Source organism: Perca flavescens, chromosome 16 (genome assembly GCF_004354835.1).
Source record: "Perca flavescens isolate YP-PL-M2 chromosome 16, PFLA_1.0, whole genome shotgun sequence".
Lineage (NCBI taxonomy): Eukaryota > Metazoa > Chordata > Actinopteri > Perciformes > Percidae > Perca > Perca flavescens.
The window spans coordinates 20,804,489-20,832,053 of NC_041346.1; the positions used below are offsets into that span (position 1 = coordinate 20,804,489).

Here is a 27,565-nt window from a genome sequence, read left to right on the forward strand (position 1 = left end):
TGATTTTCAATAGTGTTTTTATTCATGGCTGTAAAAGAGGCAGAACCATGAGAAAAGATAGGTGGAAGTATTAAGTCTGTAGATGGTATAATGAGACATTTAAACTGGAAGTAGTTCAGACAGAGAATACAAATCAGCATAGCTGCAAGATAAAAATAAAAAAGAATCTATGGTTGACTTAAATGAAAACCATGACAAGGACTTGAGTCCTAAACCTAAAATAAAAATATATAATTCAAATAAAAAAGGGGTAGTTACAGTCATTTAAAAAGGACAGTACACACTCTAAGCACTCTACACAAAGTCCTTCATGAGTTAGACATTCTCAGCTTGTATGCAATGATGTAGAAACACCATCTGTCGTGAACAAAAGGTTTATTAAGCGCCTTAGATTAGGTGATGCTTCCCGTTACTTTTGCCTTTTGGTTCATCACGAGTTAGACGGATGACTAACCTTAACTAAAATAGTTAACAATGCATGGAGATGGCCTATGTATTAATGCCCTGCAACCTTAAGCACAGCTCATTTGCAATCACACCATTGATTACACATCAGTGAGCAAAAAAAAGAAAATGCTTCTCCAGTGTACATTGTGTTTTTACGGCAACTGGAAACACAGGTATTCAATGATGAAGTTGTATTTGCTCAGAGTGGAGTTTTACACAGGAAAGTCCAGGTTGAGGGTTCTGACATATGATTGATCATGCAGCTTTCATGATCTGTAACTATTGTATCTATGTTTATGATAGAACGTGTTGTATGAGCTCCAGACAGTAGTTTATAAAAGAGGAGGTTCACAGTGCTCTCTCACAGCAATCAATCATGGCTCAATCTACGTAGTGAGAAAAAGCAATACATAACCGAGAACAAAAATGGAATCTCACACAATATGTAGCATTTTTTGCATTGCTTCTGACTTTTTACAAAGACAAAGAAATTAAGGGGCAAATGCAAAACAAAGCTAGGCTCAAATAATTAAAATAAATGGCGAAAAAAAAAAACATATCTGAGAATTTGTTTTTACACATTCCTTCATACTAAAGACTTCCAGCAAATATATTATCAACCCTTGGAATAATCAACAAGCACAAAGCTTGTTGACGCATCCCGGGAAGACTCAGACTTTGTTGTGAACCACGCTCTACATCACCAGGTTCAAACATGATCACCTGCACGTTTGCAGCACCGCGGATTCATTAAACCTGTAAGTTAAGGCCGTGTTTAATGCTTGTGTGAGTAGAAGATTTTGAGTTTTAAAACTGCCAAATGGGATTTAGCTTGTGGATGATTTAATGAAAATACTCGATTATGGAATTGACTTTGTATGACTGCATTTTCCATTTTTAATTACCTGAAAATATCCCAACTGTTTTCCTGGCCCGCCAACATGTACTTACATGGGCACACAGCTTCAGAGGGTAAAATTAGCACTATGCAATTTGTAGTTCTCACTGTCCAAATTGACCACCAGTTAAATGAGAGAGTACAAGCTTCTCTTTCTGCATTCACCGTTTTTGAAAAGACACTTTTGACATATTTTTGATACAATCCCAATACATTCTAGTGGTTACAACAGTTTAGCAATACTCTTTAAAAATAAATGAGGGCGATAAAACACTAAAATCTCACCCTCAAACCTTAAGTGTGGGCCTGTAGTAATAGACATGCATCAAAGGCCGGATGGAGTGGACTAGACAGAATGCATCACTCACACAACTAAAAAGCCTCTAATAATTAAAAACCTTTGTGCAATCAATCATTTTTACACTGTATACAAAATTGGCACACACTAACGAGGAAAAATAGGTTAATAAGCCAGCGACAAATAATATCAAAACAACAAAAAAAGCTTAACTGTGTGTTACTGTGGCTTGCTCGCAGGGTGCACTGATAGCAGACAAGAAGCGAAAATGAAAAGAGGCAGAGGCCAGCCTTGAGGACCGATCCAACATTCTCTAATTTAGGACTCTGTCTTTTTTTTGTTTTTCTTTAAGAAGGAAGGGGTGCGGAACTTCTTTTTCTTTTTGGAGGGTGATTTGCTGGGAGACTCTTCTCCCTCCTGGTCGCCAGCGTCCGCAGGCTCCTCTACCTCAGCTGCGTCTGCGGTGGCAGGGGCAGAGGGGCAGTCTTCGGCAGGAAGTGCTGGGGCATCGGAGGGGTCATCAGGTGTTAAATCTGGAAGGGTCTGTCTCAGGGTGGCGGCGTCACTCTCATCCTTATAAGTTTGTTCTGGCAGGGACTCTGATGGGGGAAGGGGGGGGGAGAGAAGAGTTATCAAGAGTTATTGATCTCAGAAGACAAACTGATGGGTTTGTGCTGCTGAGCTTACACACCACTGAGGCTACAACATATCGGCTGCTGAATAAGCTGTTAAATCCACATGATTTTCTACTTTTAAAAAAAGCATTCTCTTGTTACCGCACAAGTCCACACAACTTGGCTCTTTAGTTTATCCATCTATGATGATTGATATAATCAGTTCAAGAGGATACAGACTTGAAGCAAACATTTAAAAAAAGTCTAACCCTTCCAAAGGCAACATTCCCACTAAATTCACAAACACACACTAATAAAAATAATACACCTGACACCTTAACTGATACCTTTCCTCCGATCAAAAGCCAAACCAAGATACACGGTCTCTTGTACATTACAAAACCCATCTCTCATTGACTCACTATCCCAAGCTGCTACACAGCATTTTTCTGATTTACCTTCATTTAAAGAGGGAAATCTTAATGAGTGCAGTTCCCTGGCTCATTTGCACCCTGTGTACAAACAAGCAAAAATCAATGTCTACAACACAGAAAATATTGTATTTTTCCCCCCCAACGTTTTTAATAACATGACCACACAAGCAAAGTTACATAAAAAGTCAGGGGAAGGGAACAAGTTATATTACTGTAGAACTGGCTCAGCTCTCAGGTGAAAGAAGTTAAAATTAGGCCTTGAATAATCATTTGACTGCAATCTAATACAGTTGCTGGGAGTATGACTAAATAGAGATTCTCCCTTTGTTCTTAATAAAGAGTGCAAGAAAAGTTTGTATGTCCATTTTCACAGATCACAATGAAGTATAGTAATCTGTAAATTATTCTTGGAATGATACATCTATTTTCTAATACTGATTTCTATTATTTTTTTCTATTTAAATAAATCTAGCGTTTGCCCACGTATGTTATTGTAAGGATCTGAAGAGGGTTATGTTAACATTAGATTTTCCTTATCATACTATACTTTAATACTAGGGCTAAGCAGCCCTGCAACACTATGGGGCCTCTTAGCTTGAGCAAAATGCACATTCAAGACTGTTTAGCAAATATTCTATATTTTCATTTGAGTCAACTTGAGACATTAAAAAGTCAGAAGACACGATCAAATGCACAGGGCTAATGATAACAGCTGGCTAGCTAAACTTAAAACTCTGCAAACATCAGTGTCCATGCACCATCACCAGATAGTTAGTAGAAAAGCCTGCATCATCCTTATATACAACTTAAATACTCCCAGCTTAAAAAAAAAAAAAAAAAAAAAAAAAAAAAAAAAGAGAGAGTCAAGAAAGAAGTGCTGGTGCTGGATCCAGAAGCTCTGCTCCAGCAGACCTTCCAGGATTAATGGCCCCAACAGCATCCAGACCACAGCTTGAAGCTCAGATACAAGCGGACACAGTGCAGCCGGGTGCAACACAACTACAGCTTTGTTCATTTTTAATAATGCTCACATGCCACAGACCACAGCCAGAAAACCCCCTTTGTTAAGACCTGAGAAAACTCAAATGGGCCCCACAGCAGTCTTCATTTTACATCTCTCTATTCTGGCAGAACGGAGATGGGGCCGAACACACAGACAGATAAAATAAAATGGAGACTAAACAACACCACACAGCCAAAAGCATCGGACCTCAACTGTCCTTTCAAGCTAAACCTAAAGTGAGTCTCAGCAAAGCCGACAGCAGCGAGTTTGGTTGGAAAGCCACACCCAAATAAAGCACTGATGTACCTGGTAAAGGACTCGTCTGGAAGACAAACAAACATTCATCACATTTTCAAAACATTACCTGATTCCCCCCCCCATGGAACACAAATATAAAAGTGTCCTATAACATTGATAAAAATGTGCACATGTGCAAGAGAGGTTGGTTAATTTGACAGTGACTCATTGGCAGGAGGAAAAGAGCGGTTATCCAACGTAAAAAAGGTTTTGGGGAGCTGGGAGATTTACTTCAGGAACATCCTCCACTTTTGTTTGGACCAGGTCACTATCAATCCGGTAAATGGGACTTTAATGCATGATATTACAGCTCTAAGGATCACACCTGAAATAAGATTGTAAGGAAAATGAATTAAGATAACCATTTCTTGTCAGTGTCATTTTTCTTACTTTTTTTTTTAAAACAAAACAAAAAGGGAGGAGCTCTGAAATAACCCCCAGCAACCCCAAGAAAGAGATTCAGAGGAGTTCAGAGTTAAAACTGACTGAACAGTCTCAAACCCCAGAAAAAAAGGTTAGTTCAGACCATAGAACAGCTCTACTAGTGAAGCCATGCAAAGAAAAAAGGGAACATGATCAAAAACAGGAATGGAGGGCGACGGGTGATTTAGGAGGGTGGTGAGGAGTTGGAACAGTACGTACTTACTATGGCAACAGGTACTCTTTTGAATTTCCATCTCCTGATTGTAATCGCAGCCACAAAGAAGAAAAAGAACAAGTAGAAACAAATGTCTATGCAGGTCAAACCACAGGCACAGTGTTAAATAAAAAGAAATAAAAAAATGTGGAATAGAGAAATAAAAACGGCAGAAGAAAATCTTAAAAAGAATGGTTGGGAACCATTCTTAGTAGACTCCAAAAACGATGGCGAATGGAAGTGAAGGGGCAAAGGAGTTACTGTACATCGAGACATTTGTTATATAACAACAGTTCAGGTATTAGATTACACCTGCGATCAAAGCTATTCATTACTTTCCTCCCTCATGAGAACTGTAGCTCATTTAAAATAAAAAAAAGGGAAAACTTGAGGTGTATGACTGGAATAATGCCAATTACTTTATAAATGAAGAACTCTTCGAGACTGTTCTTGTATCATCATAGATGATACTGTTCACATAGGTGTAATCCAATAGTAATAAAGACCAAGAGGGAAAAAAAATAGACCGACATCTGCACAGGACCATCAATAAATGCTAAATTTAACAAATAAATCACATGTCACTGAAATGTCGCCGACTGTCGTTTTGTGCTCTTTTATTTTTTATTTTTAAGTAGTTCAGGCACCGGCACCATTTTAAAAATCATTTCAGCACCGGTATCTGATACCCAACCCTAGTGATGTATTGTCTTTTCAAACTATTTAATTGACATTACATATGGAAGCCTGTAATTTCCACATTTCTTATAGCATAAACCTGATTAAATAACCAAAACCTCTTGGCCTGTTATTACAGTAAACACAGCACAGCACCTGTAGTAGTATTATTAAAGACCACAACATGAACAGATCCCAAGACAAGCAGGCAGGTAGACTGGCAGAAGCCTCCGCTTTCCCTGTGTAGAGCCTAGAAAAGACCCAAAACCCAGCAAGAGGAGTGGAGAAACCCATGCTGAACCAGGCCGCACCAGGAGTGTCAAGTATGTCGGGCCAACCTACCTTCCTCTGCTCTGATGGGGGTGCTGGGTGGAGTGGCGGTGGGTTTCTGGCTTTTGGGCTCTGCCTCCTCAGGCTCTTCAAGCTGCTCCTGGTCTAAAATGAAGATCAGCAGAAATTAAACAAACAGTCAGAAACTGTTTACATAATTTAATTTTGATAGAACATTCAAAGAATCTTAAAGGTCGACACCAACAGCATTGCAACACAAATAAAAGAGGACAACACAAAGGACCAAACCAAGGAGGAAGCTTTAATCAAGAACACTGCAAACACTTTTTAAACAATACCAGTAAAAATCAACCTTAACTTATCCCGAAGCGCTAAACCAACCAAAACTACCGTTCATTTTGATTGGAAATCAGTCAGAGGCACAGGAGGGAGAGTAGACACCAACAGAGATATATCCAGGACATGTTAGCAGGAAGAGAAGGAGGACACCATTATGTCCACACATGGGATGCTCTGATTGGATCAGACACAGCTTCCTCAAAAGAAGTTAGCACAACACTCCAATTCAAAAGCACTTTTAGAGTTGCGAAGAGGGCGCCCTCAAAGTGAGGGGTATGGTTTCAAATTTTAGAAAGAGCTTGCTTTTAGCTCCTCACATCCTCTCTACTCAGCTCCTCGTCCAATCAAACTGCAGAAAGCTATCTGATCTGCCAGAACTCTGATGCCTCTGAGGCATCAGAGAGAGGGGATGGGGTGGGGAATAATCAAGCAAAGGCTTCGAAGATTGAACTGTGGGTAGGGAGGATGCTTGGTAAAACAACTGCAGCAGACTCCAAACCCCAAGAAAAAGGAGAGGACACACCAGGCAGGGATTTCCACACTCCCAGTGCAGCAGCGTGTGAGACGGACCAGGGCTGAGCAGGGGAGGAGGGAAGCGGAAGGCCGGATTTTAGGGACGACTCTGCGTCATCTGTTGTACCTGGAGCCTGCTCTGCCTTAGCTGCCTGTACTGCTGACGGCTCCTTGCTGAGGGCTCGCACCACGGCGCAGTGGAACTCCTTGTGTGGGGAATCTGGAGCTGAAAAAACCTCTTCTGCGGTCGAAAAAACGTCGTCTGCAGAGTCTGTGCCGCCCTGAGCTGGCTCAGCCCCACTGGAGAGGACGATGGAGGAAGAGGCCGGTGTGGCACTCGGAGCTGGGGCTATCTCTAAGCTGGGTGACACAGTGGCAGACTGCAGAGGTGTGGAGACGGAGGATCGACCCCTCGGTAGCGTTTCAGGCTCAGGATAGGGTACGCTGGAGGCTGATCCCTCCCTACTATCGTCTCGTCCCTGCACTGTGTCATGTGTATGTGTGTGTATGGAGAGATAAAGTGATTCTGCAGGAAGGTAAATATTCTTTTATTGCATATATCCTTTAAAAACCTAATTTTAATCATGAGCATGTTTAAATTTAATATATAAACACAACACCATGGTAGAAGGGGTGTGGAAAGTATTTTTTTTTTCCTTCACATTATACTTAGATACATTTCATCATCTCCACTCGTCAGCGTTACCTTCAGGCCCTTTCTGTTTCTGCTCCACCTCCTTGCGGTACTCCTCCAGCTCCTGGTCGGTGAGTTTGGTGAAGGGGTTGGGACCCTGCTTGCTGACGATAACCTTGGGTTGGTACTCCTTCTCGATGATGGCTTTGGATGCGGTCACTAGCTCCCCCTTTAGGACACACAAAAGGAAGGTAGAAAGAGGTAATGGTCAATGCAGGTTACACATAGAAGGATTCCATATATATATATATATATATATATATATATATATATATATATATATATATATATATATATATATATATATATATATATATATATATATATATATATATATATATATATATATATATATTTTAAAAAACTAGCTGTAGCGTGAACTGGATTATCAGATCCGAGGCCGTTTACACACAACTATGATGCAGCGTGAGCAGAAGTATCAGCCATAGATGAAGTTACACCATTTCAAAATCCACACGTTATGATGTAAAATAACAACAGGCTACTTCTTATTATATTAGGAATAAGCAACATTTTTCCTGTTTCATTTTATACAGCAACACTGATGCATAAAAGCCAAGCACGGACAGATTTGAGAAAAAGTTCAAGCCAATACTACATCAGCAGGCACGCAAGAAATAGTCAAGGTGAAGCAGAAAAAGCATAGCTGCAGTAAACTTACAATAGTTGTGTTCTTTAAACCAAAAACTTTAGTTTTATTCAAGGACTTTTGTTTTATTCCTACCTGAAGCAAACCCCACCATCACTGGATATAATACCTGCCCTCTTGATTGCCCACTTCAACAATACATTTTGAAACAAAAGGTAAAAATCTCTCCTGCAGACAGACTCATGATAAATACACAACTATCAACAAAAAAAAACATTCAATGTAACTGTATCCACAGTTCTCAGGCTCTACAGTTCATAAACATGTAGGAAAGACTAGGTCACCATACAAGCATAAAAGAGAAAATTCCCTCATTCTAGCACTATTATCCACTTCATCTATACAAGCCCAGATATCAGGTGTCTATCTGCAGACTCAGAGGAATGACTGGAGGATGATGTGAAGTACAAGTGAATATTTGTGACTGGAGCAGTAAGTACCTTTCTAATTGATTTAGCAGGACTATAGGACCCCTCGGACACATCGAGGCCTTCAATAGTGTCTGTACAGTCAGACAGAGGGGCGTCCTGCAATAGTAAACCCAGTGAGGGGAGGGAGCACAACCCAACTCTTAAACACCAGCACATTCAAATCAGCAGTCTGTCAGGCAGGCATGAATGTGTGCGGACATTCAGAAACATTCCACCTTTCACACACAAAGGTGGAAAGAGTACTTTGGTAGCTCGCTCAAGTACAAACACTAATATGAAAGTAATCCTCAAGCACATGTGAGGCTACTACTTTGGGTAACAGCGATCCAATTTGTCAACCTGACCATGGCCATTTCAATAAGAATACACAGTTATAAGTCTCCCAAATTTAAAGTTTGGAGAGATTATCTTTCAAAAAAAAAAAAAAAAAAAAAAAAAAAAAAAAAAAGGAGGCTTAAAGTGAACACATCCTCCTGGTTATAAATCTCTGTAAGTCTGCCTTTTTAAAAAGTAGTTGCATTTTTTCTTCATTAAAAAAAAGAATGTCTGAAATCTTGGTAAAGAGTAGGGTTAATTGTTTTCCATTCCTCTTTTGTTAGTTACTTTCCACCTCTGCATACACATATACCATAGAGACATTCACAAGCATTGGAAATGCAAAGCAAGATGGTTCTGAAAAGTGATGTGGGGCTGTGAAAAGCATAGCAGTGATAGAACAAATTGCCGAGATCATGCATTTTGAAGACAAACGATCCACACGGGGGGGCCCTAAAACTTGGTTAATGTGCAGCTCTGTTTCATTTCCATGTCCTGCTCCTCAGGGTGTTTGGGTTAAATGTCCAGGAAGTGGAAGAATTGAGCTGCCCAGCAAAGGGAGGGCAAAACCATGCAAACTGAACTCTTAAGTCAAATTTTAAGCCACTTTCCATTTTCACATATCGAAAATAGGATAAAGAGTGCATGCACAGAAATAAAAGTATATTGGACTGCAGTGGGGATCTAGTTGAACAATGCAAGAGTTCAAAAATGGACCAGTCTTAAAGTGCTGAGACAGATAACAGCCTCAACTCTGTACTACCGGAAAGAAAAAGTAAAAGAATAAAATATAAAATAAATAAATAAATAAAAAAGGAAACGAAGGAGAGAAAACAAAAACAATGTATGAATATGGCCACAACCGGAGCTGGGAGTTTTGGAGAGCAGAGTGAGATTACCTCTCCCAAACACAACTCACCTGCCAGATTGACACTCTCTGTGGTCAAAGAATAATGTGACAGTTACAAAGTCACCCCATTCTCTGGGTCAAAACATATAGGATATATTTTGCGCTCTGTTATTAGTGGTGAAGTTACTCCTTCAGAAACTGATGTCATGTTTTAATTTTTGTTATTATTAAAAGCTAAAGGACAACTTCATCCACACTATTCACAATGTGCAGAATTTTGGTTTAGGGGGTGACTCCAGACCTGGACAGAATATATTAGGATTATTATTTAAACTGCATAAAAGTGACCAAACTGCACAAACTCTCAAGTATATAATCAGTATGAGACACATATTCATCTCCAGGTCAGGATTGCTGTAGTGGCGAGGTTTGTATGTGCAGAGTTTACAGACTGACCTGGGTGAAGGAGCGTTCCACCATGGTGCTGGCACACAGAACCTGAGACTGGGGCCCTGCTGTGGTTATGTCCTGCAGGTTCTGCTCCCGGATCTACAAACATTTGAAGTCATAAAAAGAATGATAAACTTATCGTGCATCCATGTGCCTCAGGAGTCTCAGATGGTCTTTGCTTCACTAAAAAAAAGGAGACAAACGTGATACCTTATTCCTCATTTCCAGGACTTCCTTTGGGTTGGTGTTCATTGGGATGAACTGATTGGCCGCGGCAGACTGGCGGAGTCCGTCTTCCTTTGTCCACTGTAAACACCACATAAAATGTTTTTTTTTTTTTTTTAAAACACAACTAAACCCAGATACACTGAATGACATGAAAACCCAGGCACAAAAATAGAATTACAAAATACTATGCAGGCTTCACAATACATGAATCATGCTGAACTGAAATGGACAAAGGATGGCTGTAAAAGGGTTTAAATGTAAAAAGTGAACCAATGATGATGAGATTAATTTATCCTTCTATGAATTTAGTAAAGGATTGTTTTACAACATTACCTCTCTGATGCTCACTTATCAACCCATATTAGATTGTATTTTCCCAGTAATGTGGTGCAGTGGGGCTTAAACACAGACAGGAGCAGTGACTTAATGATCTAAAGTGAAGAGCACTAGAGCTGTCCTGACACATGATTTTTTTAACTGAGAAACTGTTGCATTAAGCTTAAATGTCATAAAGAAAATTAAGGACTTTATCAAGTATCAAGTATTCTGGAATAAAAAAAAAAAAAAAAAAAAAAAAAGTCATTGCTAAAACACCAGAAACTCACAGATGAACCTGCAAGAGGGAGTTTGAAGTGATACGATGAGGACTTGTGGTTCATGATATTTTTTAAGCTGCTGAGAAGTAAAAGCTTGACATACGACAGATTTTAGGAGCCCACACAGAGAGGAAATACCGTTTGAAAAATCCTCCCGATGGTTAGACTCCGTTTTTGGATTAATACTTCTGAGGTGATCAGGGTCGCTGATGCTCAGTCAGAAACTGACGACCGAGACCTCGCGCATAACGACAGTTAAAAATGCACCAACTAAAGCCTAACAATGTACTTGACCTACGGAAAACCATTTGTCATCATCATTGATGTGCTATTTAGATTAAGAAAACAGAAGGAGCACACTGAAGATCAACTGAAAAAAAAAAAAAAAAAAAAAAAATCACAGAATGAGAAAGAAAGAAAAAGGTAAAAGGGGTGAGGGAGGGAGAAGTGGGGGGGGGGGCAGGGGTGGCAAGAGGGATGGATGGCTGGGTGGGTGACAGATGATGAGGCTGGCTTACGAAGCGAGAGTGGCAGTGAGGGGTGAGCTGGCATCACCATAGTCATTTCCCAGGCTGATACACAACAAGGACAACAGAGATAAGAGAGAAACACACCCGAGGACACTCGCACACGTTGGGACAAAACAAAAGCCACAACGCTGCAAACTAAGACAAGAGTGTATCTTTCCTGCAGAGCATGAAACCTTTTAGTGTCTTGACATTTTCCTTTTAAATGTGGAAAAAAAAAATACCCCACCTACTTTTCACAATGTTTTTGTAAACCTGGTAATGCTCAGCATGATTGGAGGAAAAAAATAAAGTTTGCACCCACTTCTTGCACCAAACTGAATGAGCAGCGGGTGAATATACACATCAAATCTTCAGCTTTCATGCAAAATACTTTGTTTAACCTTTTTAAACTAGGCATGTAATTCGCGGTGGAAAGCGTAAGCTCATGAGTCTATTCCTGTGTTTACTTTAAGCTTGGCTGGTTAGCTGCCAAACCAGGGGCTAGATGAGGAAGGTTTCTGGATGGAAGTAGCTGGGTTGGTTGAGTATGAGATGAACATGTAAAAGCGATATACTCACTGAGAAAGAGTCTCACAACACAACATTTCCTACTTTCCCAACAGGAGATAATTGATTCAAAAGTCAGGTCAAATTTCATGGCTTTTTTTTTTTTCAAACAAATCCATTCATGCAGGCCTTAAGGGGTTGAAATACGATTTTCAGAATAAACTGAAACCAGAAAACAAACAATAAGGAGGAAACAGAAAAGTACAACTGGGAGCACTTGAAGGTGTTTGAGGAAAAAAAAAAAAATTAGAAAAGCAGGCTGCATAACCCCTTTGGCAAAGCTAAATTTGGCTTTTTTTCTTATACCAATTATTTTTTCTTATCAGATGTTTATAATGTATCTGTTGTTATTCTAGTAAAAGATTAGAGACATGCCATCACCTCCCTCATTTATACGGGCAATGTAAATCGTATTAATACGCTTAAGAATATAGCCCCAAAACTCACTGTAGTTGCATTTTCTTTATCCTTTTTCGCTGAATCGTGTTTGAGCAACAAAGTTAACAAAAAGGACAACTTCAACATGCAAAGACAAAACTAAGTGCGTGTGTACTGCGGGGCGTTGAGCAGCAACGTCACCGTGTCTTGCCACATTCACCTGCCCACTTGAGGACTCATGCCACACCCCTGCTGCTCGCTCCTCTGGGAAAAACAGCAACACCAACAATGCATTTCACTACTACACATGCAGTGGGGCATGCTTTGGGCAGCTGGCACGGCATCATGAAGCATTAGGAGAACAGAAGGGAAAACTGAGCAAGGAGAGTCAAGAAATCTTCATTGCTATGCTGCCAAGTAATTAACAGAGCAGAGTTAACTGCATTGAAAGGTGGGTTAATAGGACATGTGAAATTACAGTGAGTGAAAAGCAGGATTATACCAACTTCTATTTTTAGCCTAGCACCATCAACGGTTTCAGCTTTGAACTATACTTTTACTCCTCACTGTCCCCAGAACCTAAGGATGCCGACCACCTGCCCATTTCCACCAACAAGGTAGCTGTAAAATCTTTACTATGAACAATAAGGTAGGCACAGACCAAGCAGTTGGTTATACAGCTTGGCACGCAGACACCAGACGAGAGAGACTGCAGCAAGGGTTTGACGTGATCGTGTGTTATGTTCGTCCACACCTTAGGCTTCGACTTGGGGCTGCTGCCGTCGGGCCCATCCTCGCAGGGCTCGTCAGGCCGGCCGCCGGCATTGAGCCAGCGGGTCTTGTCACGCTGGCCGCGCTGGAAGCTCTGTTTCATTGGGGAGCGAGCACCTGAGTCACTGTCCTCCCCGTATGAGTAACCACCGTGGGTGGAGGGAGCGATCTCCACTTCACTGTGCTTTTTAGCTTTGTCTCGCAATGCTGGGCAGCGGTAAGGGTAGCCCGTCCTGTAGCCCTGTGAAACAGGAAGACAAACATAAAACAGGGGTTAATAAATAGTTACTACACCAACTGTATATCAATGTTTAAAGTACTTTTTAAGTAGCTACTTTTAAGTAAATACTAGAGATGCACCGATGGACCGGCCAGTGACCGGAATTGGCCGGTTTCCACGTGCTCGGCCATGACCTGTCTGACATATGCCGATCAACGCTACAATTAACTGACAACATAAGTTATACAAGTTACAGTTCTCAAGGACGCACGCATACACGGACGCGACAGCAGTCGCTTCTCTTCCCCCCCCCCTTCTCTCAACTTTTCCGCCGTGTGTCGCGCATACCCGCTCGCCGTGTGAAGTGCGTGTCGCCGCTATTCTCACACATGTAGGGAACCTCGGGAATTCACCTGCAACATGTCAGCTGTTTGGAAATTCTTCAGCGTGTGTGCAGAAGATAACAAGTTTGCAATATGCAACACCTGCAAGGAAAAAGTAGGGCGTGGAGGGACGACACCAAAAACCAAAATCAAATTATTATTTTGTTGTTGGATATTGGATGTGAAAAGAAGGAAATGGTTCTAACATTGCACTTTAGATGTGTTGAATTTCCCACACCAAGAGTAATTTATATAGTTCTATTTTATAGCGATCCATTATCTGTTCAAAAACTTTTCTATGTTCTGTGCAAAATGTTCTATTAAAGAAAAGATAGAAAATAAATATTTGCGTGTGCTGTCAAGTGGTTAGAAAAAATTAAATCGAAATCGGCTAAAATCAGTATCGGCTGGCCTAACTCAAAGAAAATCGGAATCGGCCTAGAAAGTTGTAGCTAATCGGTGCATTTCTAGTAAACACTATGTAACTATGACTGTTTTAAAAGAAGAAATAATACATTCTTCTTCTCTTAAACAAAACATTAATTTATCGGCAATAGAACACGGGGTTGTTCAAATCAATACATTCTGGTCTGGTATGACCAGTAGCTTATGGTGGCTAATGCTAGCTAATGTTAGCAAACTTTAGATAGATTGCTGTGTAACGGACATTACTGAGTCAGTTTTACCACTATCCAATATGGTCCATTGTGGCCAGTGTAGAGGAAAACCTACAGGGTTGCTTTAAAGGCTACACTCACAGAGAGTGGAGAAGTGGGTAGTAATTCATCCAGTAGCCAGGGTTCCAGAAATTAAAAAAGGCACAGTTGATCCAAAATTAAAAAAGAATTAAAAAAAAAAAAAAAAAAAAAGGTGTTCAAAGAATGAAGAACTCCCACTCCACGGCAAATGTTCCCCCATTCTCTTTGTACTTACCAAGTTGTCGAGCATTCTCATGAGAGCCTCAAACTCCTGCTCCCCAACTAGCCACTTGGGGTGTGTAGAAGGCCCATCGACGGCTGGCTCCGGGACCCGTGGGCGGGACTTGTATTTCGTTGGATCCAACAACACCAGATTATCGGGCCCTCCAGCGCTGGCCAGTGTTCGCACCTGAAAGAAATTGGGAGGGATACCGACAGACAAACCACAGACATATCCAGAATACAGAAGGGAAATAAAATGTGGACATGACACACACAAACACGCATACAGACATCAAGATGAAGAAAGATGAACACATAAAAATGTGGAGAAAGAAGGGACAAAGACAATTGTTATGAAAAATGCAGACAAACATATGGTGCCAAATACAACAACCGAAATGGAAACAAATGGTTCTATACATCATATCACAATAAAAGCAAAGTGATAATACTTTTGACATAAATAAATGTCCATGCGCTAAATGCAATTTCCAAGTGATATTTCAGTGGGAGTGTCCTATACAGAGTTCAACGTGCGTCCTACCTGGATCTCACAGGCAGTGACCAGATTGTGGATGTAATAGAAAGCTTCCTCCACTGTTTCGCCTACAGACACCAAGCCATGGTTCCTCAGAATGAGCACCTGGGAGAGAGGAGAAATAAAAAATAAATAAATAAAACAGCAAAGAAAAGCAGAAGTAATAAAATTAGAATTTAGCAGGTTTTTTTTAATGAAACTATTACATTTCAAATTGACATTTGCACAGCTGCTGCAGAAGCAATATTGATCTTGTTGGTCATTTTCACATACAGATATACACTCTGCTGTTACCTTGCTGTTAGGCCCAAGGTTCCTCTGTATGAGGGTACTTTCTTCCTCATCGACCAGTATGCCTTGGTAGTCATGATAGGCCACCTCACCCAGGGACAGTGCCTCAGGTGAGATGGGCAACAGGCCGCATTTCATGGCGGACACCTGCAATCAAACAGACCCCAACAAATGACATCAGAGTCTCTGTGTTCATATTGGGTATATTCATTTGTACGTGCTGTCCCTTACCGCACCACCAGCGGATGTATGTATATGTACGATACACTTGACATCGGGCCGTGCAGCGTAGATGGCAGAGTGGAGAGTGAAGCCGGCCTGGTTGACCCCGAGATTGGTGCTTCCCCGGTCAACTATCTCACCTTGAAGGTTTATCTTCACCTGGACAGCATGGCAGACAACAAAAAGTTACTCAAAGACTTAAGAATCTCACCTATTACAACATATTTTAAATCACATGAGAAGTACACCAATACTCCGATATCACTGATAGAAAAGTAGAAAGAGACCATAAGACAAGACATGCAGTTGTAATAGAAATCAGCACAGATTCTCACCAGACTGGAAGCGGTGACTTCACTGTACAGGAGCCCAAAGGGGATAATTAGGAAGCGCTCCTGGTCTGAGTTCACCCTGACCTAAAGGACCAGTTGACAGTCAAATTAGATCATAGTGTTACTTTAATGTTCATTTCACTTACACACACCAAAGCATACCTTCTTAGAATATATTATAAACCTACAATTCAGATCATATACCCACATAGCATTGAAACTTGTACAATGTGGCCAATATTTGTTGAATTTGAGCATATTTGTTTAAATTTTTGCAAAATGGCAAAAAAAAAAAAAAAAAAAAAATGCTGATTGCCATATACCCATGGATTAGGTTATGTTAATAATTAACCATTTAATCGTTAAGCAACATTAACAATTTTGACTGATTAATACTCAGTAAAAACAGGTAAAAACTATATTTATTATTATGAAAAATTGAAGCTCATGTATCAACAACACTGTTTTCACTCAAATAGAATTTCTAAATGAATGAGAAAAATCTTAAGTGATTGCCACTTTAAATTTATATTGCAAATTTTAGGCTCTTTTTCTGCTAATTCGTGGTTCTCTGTTGGATGACGATCACAAGAGGATAGCTACATGATACACGCCATATGAGGACTAGCGGTTCTTTAGTGGAACATATTAAGATTAAGATGGTAAATATATCTTAATGAACTGCTGAATGACAAATTCAGTCAACATTTTCAGTTATATTATAAAGAAAGAATCCCATCTTACTGTGATGTGGTTGTAGATGAGCTCGGACCAGCCGAACAAGTCAGCGAGCCGATAAAAGGCAGCCAGCTTGCAGCGGAGCAACTTCTCGTCCTTGTCATAGGAAATAGAGTCTGAGCCACGCAGATCATTCACTGGAGTCACCATACCCAAACCTGAGTGGAGAAGACAGGGTTCGCTTACATGAAAGAGGCTGACAAATAATAGTGAGATAAAAGAAACAAAAAAATTATCAAATATAGTGCTCTGTATGGAACAAAAATAACAACCACCATTCCTGATTCCTTGCTAGTAGGAAAGAAAATAATCTCCGTTACAGATAATAGCAATTAGATGGAGTCTGAATCCAACTGGACTCTTTGTCCAATAATTAACTTTGGCTTATGCTGCATTCTTCATTGTGAGCACAGACATAGCAGGGCTGAGGTCAAAAAGTCACACACACTTATTCCCTTCTCTGCTTACTCATGTTGAGTGCCGCCATGCCTCCCTGAGGTGCAGCGGGATACATGGAAGGCATGCTGGTGGTCATGAAGTCTGCGATCTGCTGCAGAGCCAACAGGCTAGTGGGTGTCTTCCCCTTCTTCAGCTGATCCTGGATCATTGTCTCCAGCTCATCGCAGAATGCCTGCCGGTCAACAACGAAGACACAAAAACACAAAAAAATGTAAGGGCAAAAAAAACCAAACACATAGGGGCACAATGACCCCAAAACAAAGGCTTGTTTGAGATTAAGAGGCTACGGACATTTTACAACCAAATTCCATATTTAGTAAATGAAATACCCTGAAACCATGTGAACAAGCTTTTAACAACCATACCATTATTTACTACAAACTCATATCACTGATGACAATTTCTGACAGCATACTGCAGTGTGTACTAACCCTTTACTCAGTAACTGTTTATTAAATTCAATTAAAAAAAAAAAAAAGGTATAATAAGGAACTTGCAAAAAAAAAAAAAAAAAAAAAAAACTTGCTTGAGGTTACTTTAAGTAACATGAACTTAAATGTATGCTTTTTAACAGACACAGCATATTGGCAGAGGGGCAGGTAAACACACAAGTACACACATTAGCCAAACATACACTCCGTTTCCAGTTTATTATTAGGTACACCTAGCACAAATCAATGCAGTCCAATACAAAAGTCCTGCAATAAATCCTAACTTCACAAAAGGTTATAATGTTTTTGTTGCAACTGTTTTAAAAAGGTTGTGATTCAACTATGGTCAGATTGGAGGCTGCAGTGTGTGTTGCTGTTGAATTGTACTGCATCACACTGACATAACAGAAACCCCTCTCTTGGATTATGCAATACAGTTGAACAGGACTGTTGTATTAGACTGCATTAGATATAGCTAGGAAAACTAATAAATAGGCAACCGAGTGTAATTTGCATACAATTCATATTCACAATACATAAGGTTGAGATACAGAGAAAACAGTGTCCTGAGCCTAACAAAGTAAAAACCTCATATAGGCACCACTGGGCTCTTTTTTTTTATTTTTATTTTTAGGACTTTAATACATCCGTGCTTCTCACACATACAATACACCTGTAAACAGTGCTGTTCTCTGTTCTGGGTATTCAGCTGGTCGGTCACACACGGTTGATGGGGAATAATCCGGATCCATCATGTGCTGTTGAGAAGGCTGCTGCCTTTACACTAAAAAGAGCCTTTTCAAATTTGACCATGCTGGTAATGGCAGTGCAACCACAGTATTTTTGTCAGTTAATGTAGTGAGTGTCGCGCAAATGCAGCGTATGCTCCTGAATCTGAATATATTTAATGTGTCTGCTCCACTGACCGGACTCTGTAGTATCATGGAGACCCTCTTCCTCTGCTCCATCATGTTGAAGTCCTGCCGCAGGTCGGGTGCCATGTTTCTCTCCCTCTGGTACTCCGGGCTGCTCTCATCCACCCGGTCGAAGTACCGCTCCTTGTGTGGGGCTGTGGTGGGAGGGGGGGCCGTCACCACGCCGGCACCTGAGTTGCCGTTCATCCTGGGCTGGCCTCCTGTAGGAGGGAGTGATCAGAGATGAGGTTTGAACTGGTTTTTCAAGGCTGATACAGATACCGATAATTATTAGCTAATGAAACCGATAACCGATATTTGGAACGGATATGCATTTACATTGAAAATGGAAATCTTTAAGTCAAAATTAAGATTTTAGAATGTTACAAACTCAAACAAAACTGTTTAAATCCTTTAAGCAATTATTTAATAAATTAGAAACTTTCAACATAATACACAGTAAAAGACAGTCATAAAGTGTTGTGGGCGGGACATTAAGTCAGACTCAATGGTGAGTGAAACGGAAGCAGAGGGACAGACACAGAGCTGTAGCGGAGCCAAAGTAGCCCACTTTTTAATTGATTAACTTTATCGGTTATCAGGCAAATAAAACGTTGATAGACATAATCTGCAAACTGCCCAAAAACAGCCCGATAATCACCTAGGGATGATAATCAGTCTATCCCTAAAATATATCAATTAGGATTAAAACAGACTAATAATAGCTACTATTTAATCACCTACTGTCTGCTTTAAACTTTATATATAAATTATAAAAGTTTTGTTTTTGTTTTTTTCCCCCCCTTCTTAAATGTGTAGTATAAATTAAGTAAGGAAAAATCAAGTAGGAGGAAGTAAGATGCTGACGGAGGGATCGCCAGTCATTAGACCAGAAAATCAATCGCACAGACCACGCTCTGCTCTACTTCCTGTCACAATCATGTGATCACTCTTCCCAGCTGAGATGGCTTTTCATTGATTTCCACAATGTGTTTCCTGGAATCACAACACCACTCAACTGCCAATGCTGGGCAAAGGACATATAGCCAAAGGTATCGTAGCCACACAGCCACCCCCAAACAGCCACCCACACCCACAGCCACACACACACACACAATTACTATGTGTCCCCTATGTGACAACAACAGGGAGGGATTTAGAGACAAAGAGATTGGAGAGACAGACTTCCTATAGATCCATGTCCATCCAGCTGGCTGGGTGGATGTGTGGATAAACAGTCACCGCCTGTCTGTCACAGAACAGACTACTCAAGCCCCGACTCTAAAGGATGCAGACCCAGTTATGAGCAAAGGGAAATGTGCGTGTGTGCAAGCATGCATGGGTAACGTGAGGTTGCTCTGGCAGAAACTGATGTAGCCCATTAGTCGGCTGGGCATCAATAAAAAATGTTCAGCCAGAACTACCATGACGACTGCAGACCAAACCCAAAGCATCCAGTATCACACTGAGAGCTGGCAGGGCTGGCCACTTTTATTGGTGTACTGAGATTTTCCACATCAAACCCAACATTTTTTCCACACATCTTAGGTCACCTGCTCCAATCAAGGTTTTTGTGTTTTCAACCGTTTTGGCTAATTCTAGGCCAACAATGTTTGGTCCATTTTCACCTCATAAACACATTAAATGAGGGGAAATTACATGATCACAACATAACATTGTAGCGAAAAAAAAAGGTTTAAAGCTGACTGGGTAAACTGTGTAACATGTTTAAGACTGATCATTTTACAACAACACTTAACGGACATGAACCACGGATAAGACCTAAAGCTGCACTCTGCCTTCAGTAAAATTGAAATATGAAGTGAAAACACAGTATTATAATATAAAAAAAGGGTTATTTCCACCTATACCATTGTTAAGAATTACCTTTAAATAAACACAAGTCATTAATTCACAAGAAGAAAGTCCATGCAAACTCATTAATTCCATTAGAGTCAAAAGCTGAGATGGAAGTAACAACTACTTTGCTAACCTAGTTACCTTTTAGCGGGCTGGTTTAACTATCTTATTTATGCTGTATATCAGTTTATAACAAACCTGAAGTACCAGGATGTTAATTCATCATCACTGGTGCCCGTTTGCTTGTTATGTTCTCTCTTTCTTCAGCACTAGAACTACTCTACCATGCTGTACCAAAACAATTAGCCACAACACTGTTGCGTGGCAATAATACCGGGTCTTTATTATTGCTTTTATTGCTTTTATTATTATTATTATTATTATTATTATTATTATTATTATTATTATTAGGTTAATGAAAACACTGCAGTCTTTGCAGCCCTTCCAAGACTGGCCTGTGTCAGCCGGGTTTACAGGAGACGGACCAAATGCTTCTAGACTGCTAGTCTGACCTCATTTACTTTGCTCTGGCGTGTTTAATGCTGCGTTTGCTGTTGGCTATTCATGTTGGTGTTTATTGCTAGCGGTAACGATGGTAATCAAACACTGGGGGGGGGAAAAAAAAGAAAAAAAACACCTTTGTGCTGCTGATTTTGTGTTTAGAGAGCAGGAAAAAAATAAATATCTATCTATCTATCTATCTATCTATCTATCTATCTATCTATCTATCTATCTATGCTAATCTTGCTCACAATGACCCATCTCTCTATGCACTAAAGCACTGCAGGAATTGGTGTAATAGGATCCTTTGGCTTGTTGTTTCGAGGCTGCCATCAGTCCAACACTGCAGTGCACACAGCCACAAAATCTGCTAACGCCTGCAAATACATGATGAATGAACCCTAAGTATCACTGAAACTGCATGACGGAGAAAGATAAAAGTGGAGCAGAGAGGAGAATATCAGATGACATGCAGAAATCTTCTCTGTGGCTTTTATATTTCCTTGTGTTTTCTGCTCTGTGTCAGTATAATCACCTCGATGTCAGAGTAAACAAAGTAAGGAGAGGGTAAAAGGGAATACAGGCCGTATTGTGCATTCGCAAATATAAGTCATGGTGTTAAATCAGGTCACTTTCACTGCCATCTCACGGAGCATTTCTTTGAATGAAGTAATTTCACACTGCACTCTGCCCTCCCACAAATGTTAACTGAATCCAGCTGTGCAATAGTAGACACCATTCCAACATAAACATCTCCAGAGCATCTTTTTCTGTGGTGTAAATTATGTCCAGATCCTTAGGTTGCTTATTTCTTGGACAATCTGGCAAAAGCAATGGTCGTAGATGTAGGAAGCTTTCACCATCTATGCACGATGTTGTCATCTCACAACCACAGGCACCCCCGCCTCGCCAGAACCCCTACTTCTCATCTCTCCTCAGATATACGTGCAGGGGGGCTCGGCTAGCCTCCACTGCTGTTAGGAGTGCAATTGCTATGGAAACCAAAACACATTACCATGGAAACACGGGACCGCTTTTAAAGATTGCCGTTATGTAAGAGCTGTATGCCAACATCATGCTGCAAGCCAGTCGGTGTCACAAGGCACACACCTTCAAAACTAATGTTTGAACATACACAAACTTAATAGGATTTGTTTTAGATTAAGACCAAGTCAAGTTGGGTATCAAATACTATATTTTTTATGGAGAACTGAACTAATTAATAAAATAAAATAATATGAGGTTTCAAGGTTACAAACAATCTCCTAACCTGATTTTTACTCATATCACATGGAATGAGACTGATGTGCAGGGAGACTAAGATATTTGACAGTTCTATAAAATGCACTTGTTCAGTATAGATATTAACTGAAAACTCAGAAGCACCCGTCATTGTGCATCAGGGAAGGGTCGAGTCAGTGGCATACCACGCTGGGACAAGGCATGACAACCAGAAAGTTTTAAGAGAGGCATAATAACATAAATAAATAAATAAATAAATAAATGCAGGAATGATACAAAAAGGAGCATCTTGTCATGGCCTATCTCCCTAAAGGCAGATTCACCCTTTCTTCCATAACAACAGCCATTAAATAATCCGTATTGGAAAGTACCCTGTACTCATTGAGTGGAACCATGGGCGTGCCTAAATATGCAACTCATGCACCGCACTCCAAATGTTGGGGAGTTTATAGCAGCCCTGACAAGAACTATCTGGTCCTGGCACTGTACTGTCTGGCCTGACAGCACTCTGTGCCCTGCAGGTTTGAAAAAAAAAAAAAAAAAAAAAAAAAAGACATAAGAGCTTCTCCAAAAGCAGAAAAAGAATATTTGTTTAAAAAATAAAAATAAAAAATTATAAATTACTTAAACAAAGTTGGTTTAAGGGTGACCATGTAAAGACAGAGTTGCATATTGCAATCACAAATTAGGCCAGCTTCCTAAAATTATAGGAAGTAAAAATAAGAGACACCACCTTTTTAGTTTTAAGCTGTGGATAGAAAGACCTGCTATGGGCCAGCTTTGGCTGACAGCAAGTGTCAGATTCTCTTATCTCTGACTAGAGTAAGAGCAAAATTGACGCTGCTATAGAGTGCCTGCTAGGACTTTAAGATATTGACAGTTGTCTGTTCACCGAGGACCTCTGATAAACAGAAAATACAACAGCTTATGCACATCAAAAGCTGCTATTTCTGCCTACATTTCACTGTGGAAACCCCTTGGGCTGGATGCATCCAAGGGTTTTCTTGTCTCCAAGCAACAGGAAAAATGTGACGATTAATCACATTCATACAGTACAATATATGCCATCTGTCTTTGAGTGAGACATTAGAGGAGACATTTGGATTTGTCATTGTAACAAGTGTTTTAGACCTGCTAACACTACAAATGTAAGCAAAGGAAAGGGCAGCCTATACAACCTCGCAGAGGATACTACAAACCTAAGATGTACTATATGTGCTCATTGTGCTGCCTGTTTGGTGGTCACAGACTGCTAGTTAAATCTCTTAATTTAGACCAAAAGGTTATATTCATAAGAAACTATCGGCTTTACTGAAAAGGCTTTTATGGGATAGTAAACTGAATATCTTTGGATTTTTGGAAAGTGATTCTGAAAAGGTCACGATTGGGCTTAAGGGAATTCTGATTGTGTTGTGATGTTTCAGTATTTTCTGACTCTTTATAGCTAGAGCAAACGAATAATCAGTGCATCGAGAAAATAATCGGCAGATTATTTCCATAATACAAATAATAGTTAGGTGCAGCTCCTAATCTAGGCCTAGTACATTTTTTTGGAATCAATTAAGAAACTGTAGATAAAGTTAACTACACTTTGATTAATTAAATACCTGACAAATCAACGTTTTTCAACCCACTGATGCAAAAATCAGACCTGCTAATCGATTTCCCACAAAGGCTGAATAACCTCAAAAATATTAAGAGATGTCTGATAATTGACACATATTTTACGATATGCATCATCATATCGCTCAAACGTAGTAGAAAAATATACTTCCTCAGGCAAAAAGCTCACTTCGAAACCCATAACTTACAGTATGTGCTGCTAACCACAACAGTGTACACTGGCCTTTGCCAGAAAATGAAACAAGCAACTGAATTCCGTCTAGATGATTGACTAAACTGATGTTTTGAACTTGCAATGACACCACTAAATACAGATGTTTCCATTCTCCGCAGAGGCTGCTAATAGCAAATGAAGGGAGAGGAGAAAGAAAGAAAAGCTAGAGATAGCATATGTAGAGAAGCACCCGGCTCTCAGCTATGCCACAGTGACTGGCTTTGTCAAATTTAATGCACTGGGTTTAGGCCTACATTGTGCAGATTTCAATTTTATCATAATTCTTTTTTGAGAGACGGAAGCTTGCACTTAAAACATTTTTTCAGCATGACTAAGCTCTTTGAAAAAAGAAAGCATTTTGAAGCAAAAAGATCCATTTAGTTGGTTCCAAAAGTATGCCAATCAAGCCATCGGCAGAGAAAAGATCATTATGGTGTGAAAAAAAAAAAAGATGGCCTCAAAGTCTTGCTGGTCTTTCTGTAACTCTGTGTGTGTGTGTGTGTGTGTGTGTGTGTGTGTGTGTGTGTGTGTGTGTGTGTGTGTGTGTGTGTGTGTGTGTGTGTCTCAAGCAGTTTTCAGGCACTCGGACAAGGCTCTTTATATCTCTGAGCTGGATGCCTGTCATTACTGGGGACAAAGAATCCACCAACAACTGCTCGAGTGTGTGTGTGTGTGTATGTGTGTGTGTGTGTGTGTAGGTTACAGTCCCCTAACTACTACTAAACTGGTAGGAATGCCTTAGGTGTCATTTTACCACTGCCCCATGTATGGTTTGTGGACCAGAAAGTAATTTGACGTACACATAGAAGTCACAGCGTTATACACACATTTAAATGAATATATACATTTAAATGAATCACTGTGCCGGAGTTTGTTTCCTCTTTGAAGTCAGGTGGACTATTAAAAGGATTATAGTTAATTGTCATCCACTCACCCACTAGATTACATTAAGTATTTATCCATTTTCAACTATGCAATTATATCACACGGTGCAGATTCCAGGTATTTGTGCTTCCTGCAAAAGAGAAACTTTGGAAAATTTAAAAGCAGCTATAATTTATATTGTTATAATAGCAATGCATTACATAACAATGTAAAAAGGGGTCACTTGTATGAACCTAGAGATAATTAACCCCCAGAATCTGCAGCCCACTTCAGTTTTACGGAGCTTTATTAGTGACTTTCAGCTCATTGTTTAGCTGTCCGACCACATCTTTCCCGTTTTAGTTTACTCTCACAGATATCATAGCGTTGTTTTGGCGCCAGCAGGATGCTGTTTCAGTGAAAAAGCTCTGAAAACACACTGCATTCTACCTGCTCAGCACTGAATGGCAGATAGACTAGCTGGTGAACATAGTGGAAGTCTTAGTGGAGCTTTAAGCAGCTAAAGAGACCAATATTTGCTTCGGTAAGTATGTCACCTTCTCCACCTGGTCATTAAATGAATGATCATCAGATCGATTAGAGCCAAGATATACATCAAAGTTTAATTTAAGAAACAAGTAAATAGCTCCTGAGATAAAGCCAACGACATGATTTTTTAAATATATATATATATATATATATATATATATATATATATATATATATATATATAAATAAAAGTATAAAAAAAGTATAAAAGTACTGTATGTAAGCATCCCTAACACTGGGAATATATTCATGGGAAAGGTATTATCTGCTGCGGACCACCAAGGCTGTGCCAGATGCTGTGTTGTGTTAGAGTGCGAGTACAGTGGCTTGAGGTTTATCTGGCTGTCACATGTCACAGAGTGGTGGAAGACCCCTCCCTGTACAGTTTCCTTAGGCCACACTCTGGGCTGTACTGTCATGATTTGCATCTGTACACATTCTGCTGGTTAAATATTTGACCCAAACATAGATACCTATATTGACTCGATCTTTAGTGGCCTCTGTGGTGTGACTAAAAGTTTAAGTGACTGTGTACGCATCTCGAACTTAAAAATAAAAAATAAAAGAAATTGGACAAGTGATCACATATGGGGAGGAAGGAAGGAAAGAGTGAAATAGAGAGAAAGGACTTGAAATGAGGAACACATTTTCAGCTGCACTGCAGTCAAGGGTGTGGGCGTGGGGAGTGGGAGTAAAACAAACACTCTGTATCTAAAGTGAGTGTCTATGTACATGTGTAGTAGTGTGTGTCGAGGGTGGTAACATTAAGCCAAACGGACAGAGCTAAGCTCCCTCCTTTGGGAATTTCACTCATTCTAACAGAATTACCAAATCCAGGGAGTTACCATCCCTTAACACTCACATTTTATCAGGCAGTTTGGGTTTGCTAATCCTCATACAGTATGAGGGGGAAGGGACTTGACAGTGGACTTTACAAAGAAGTCAGACACTGCAACAGCTTAGTGGTTATGTTTTCCAGTTTGGGGCTAAAAACAAACTGCTAACTGACAACAAGGCACATTAAACTTTTACAAAATCTCAGGTTATCGTTGTCTGTCAAACCTCCAACTGACACTCATACTAAAATTACAACTAATTCTTAGATAGCGCTGCAACTAACAATTATTTATTATTTATCAATTATTTCTTCGACTACTCATTCAATCTTTAAGTGCATAAAATGTCAGAAAATAGTGAATCGCAAGTTCAAAAGCCCAAGGTGACATTGTTTTGTCCGACCATCTGCCCAAAACTTAAAGATTAAATAACAATTATATATAAAAATGAGGCAAATTCTTCGAAGATGCTTGAAGAGGCAAACATTTGATTTTTTTTTCCTTGTGGAGGATACATTTTGTGTTAACACACTTATCAATTAAGCAAGCATAAATATCATGATATAGCCTAGCCTTATTGCATTTTACACTACTAATGTACAGTGTATTAACATGCACTGTCATTGTATATTTGGTGTTGTTACTCTGGGGTTTCTATATGTTGTGTTTAATGCATGTCACTTATAAGTGATTTGACTTGGCTACTGTAACACAATGTCCCATTGGGATTAATAAAGTACTTTCTATCTCATACAGTGTGGCATGGCGTTTCCTCTTGTACTGTGAAATGACAGGTGATGGGCTTTCAATCAAAGACATTATTGTGCTTATTATGTATTGTTATGCAGGACATGGTGCCATCTGAACAACAGGAAACTGCTCCATCACGACACAACTAAATATCCTTCGGCTCCAAAACACGCCCAGACTGGAACCAGACCTACCCAGTGCAGAGACACATACTACATTAGGAAACGCATCGACCCAAGCAGCCCGTATTAAATAGCCCAAGTAACTGTGAGCATGTGAAATGCAAAATAATGCAACCACAGGCCTGCTCGGGCAGCAGGCTAACGACACACACCAGGCACAAGTGTGTGCCCATGGGCTGTTGTTCAACGCAGGAAACCGTCTGAGCTCAGGCGCGTTCATTTAATAACACTAAAACGCAGAAATGCTCGTTTTACGGTGTGAAAACGTACACAGCTGCCTCTCTGCAGACTGCACCGAGCAACATATTAGCAAAACAGGTGAGAGAGCGCCACACTGGAACACAAGGAGACTGTGGAACAAACGTTAACAAACACACACATGGATCATGTTTTACCGGACAAACCGCTGAAATGCAAAAACAGTATCGATTGGTTCCGAGCTTACCCTCTCTTTGATGAAGTGATGAAATATATAAACAGTGCTCGGTGAAAGCAAGTCGGTGGGTTTTACTATCTTTATCCCCTACCCTGGTGATCTCAGAGTGGGTTTATATCTCTCCGCTCGTCGTCCCTGCGTCGCTCCGCCCA

At 40.1% G+C, this 27,565-nt stretch overlaps 1 protein-coding gene across 11 annotated transcripts; it reads right to left on the minus strand.

Annotated features, from left to right (window-relative positions):
- add1 (adducin 1 (alpha)) lies at positions 1-27,565 on the minus strand. 11 transcript variants are annotated; one of them, XM_028600977.1, is made up of 18 exons: positions 27,423-27,565; positions 18,369-18,577; positions 17,021-17,183; positions 16,559-16,710; positions 15,818-15,898; positions 15,492-15,641; positions 15,264-15,407; positions 14,976-15,074; positions 14,445-14,618; positions 12,799-13,149; positions 10,070-10,165; positions 9,866-9,958; positions 7,156-7,312; positions 6,577-6,933; positions 5,649-5,741; positions 4,001-4,016; positions 2,716-2,769; positions 2,157-2,242 (listed from the first exon to the last, which is right to left on the minus strand). In XM_028600977.1, exons 2-17 carry the CDS (start codon positions 18,561-18,563, stop codon positions 2,718-2,720), a joined length of 2,373 nt encoding a protein of 790 aa, XP_028456778.1. In that variant the 5' UTR covers positions 18,564-18,577; positions 27,423-27,565; the 3' UTR covers positions 2,157-2,242; positions 2,716-2,717. The 11 variants fall into 11 exon arrangements, with proteins under 11 accessions (XP_028456777.1, XP_028456776.1, XP_028456785.1 ...); XM_028600983.1 differs by lacking the exon at positions 2,716-2,769 and adding an exon at positions 4,638-4,671 and having other exon boundaries at positions 2,228-2,242; XM_028600978.1 differs by lacking the exon at positions 2,716-2,769 and having other exon boundaries at positions 2,134-2,242.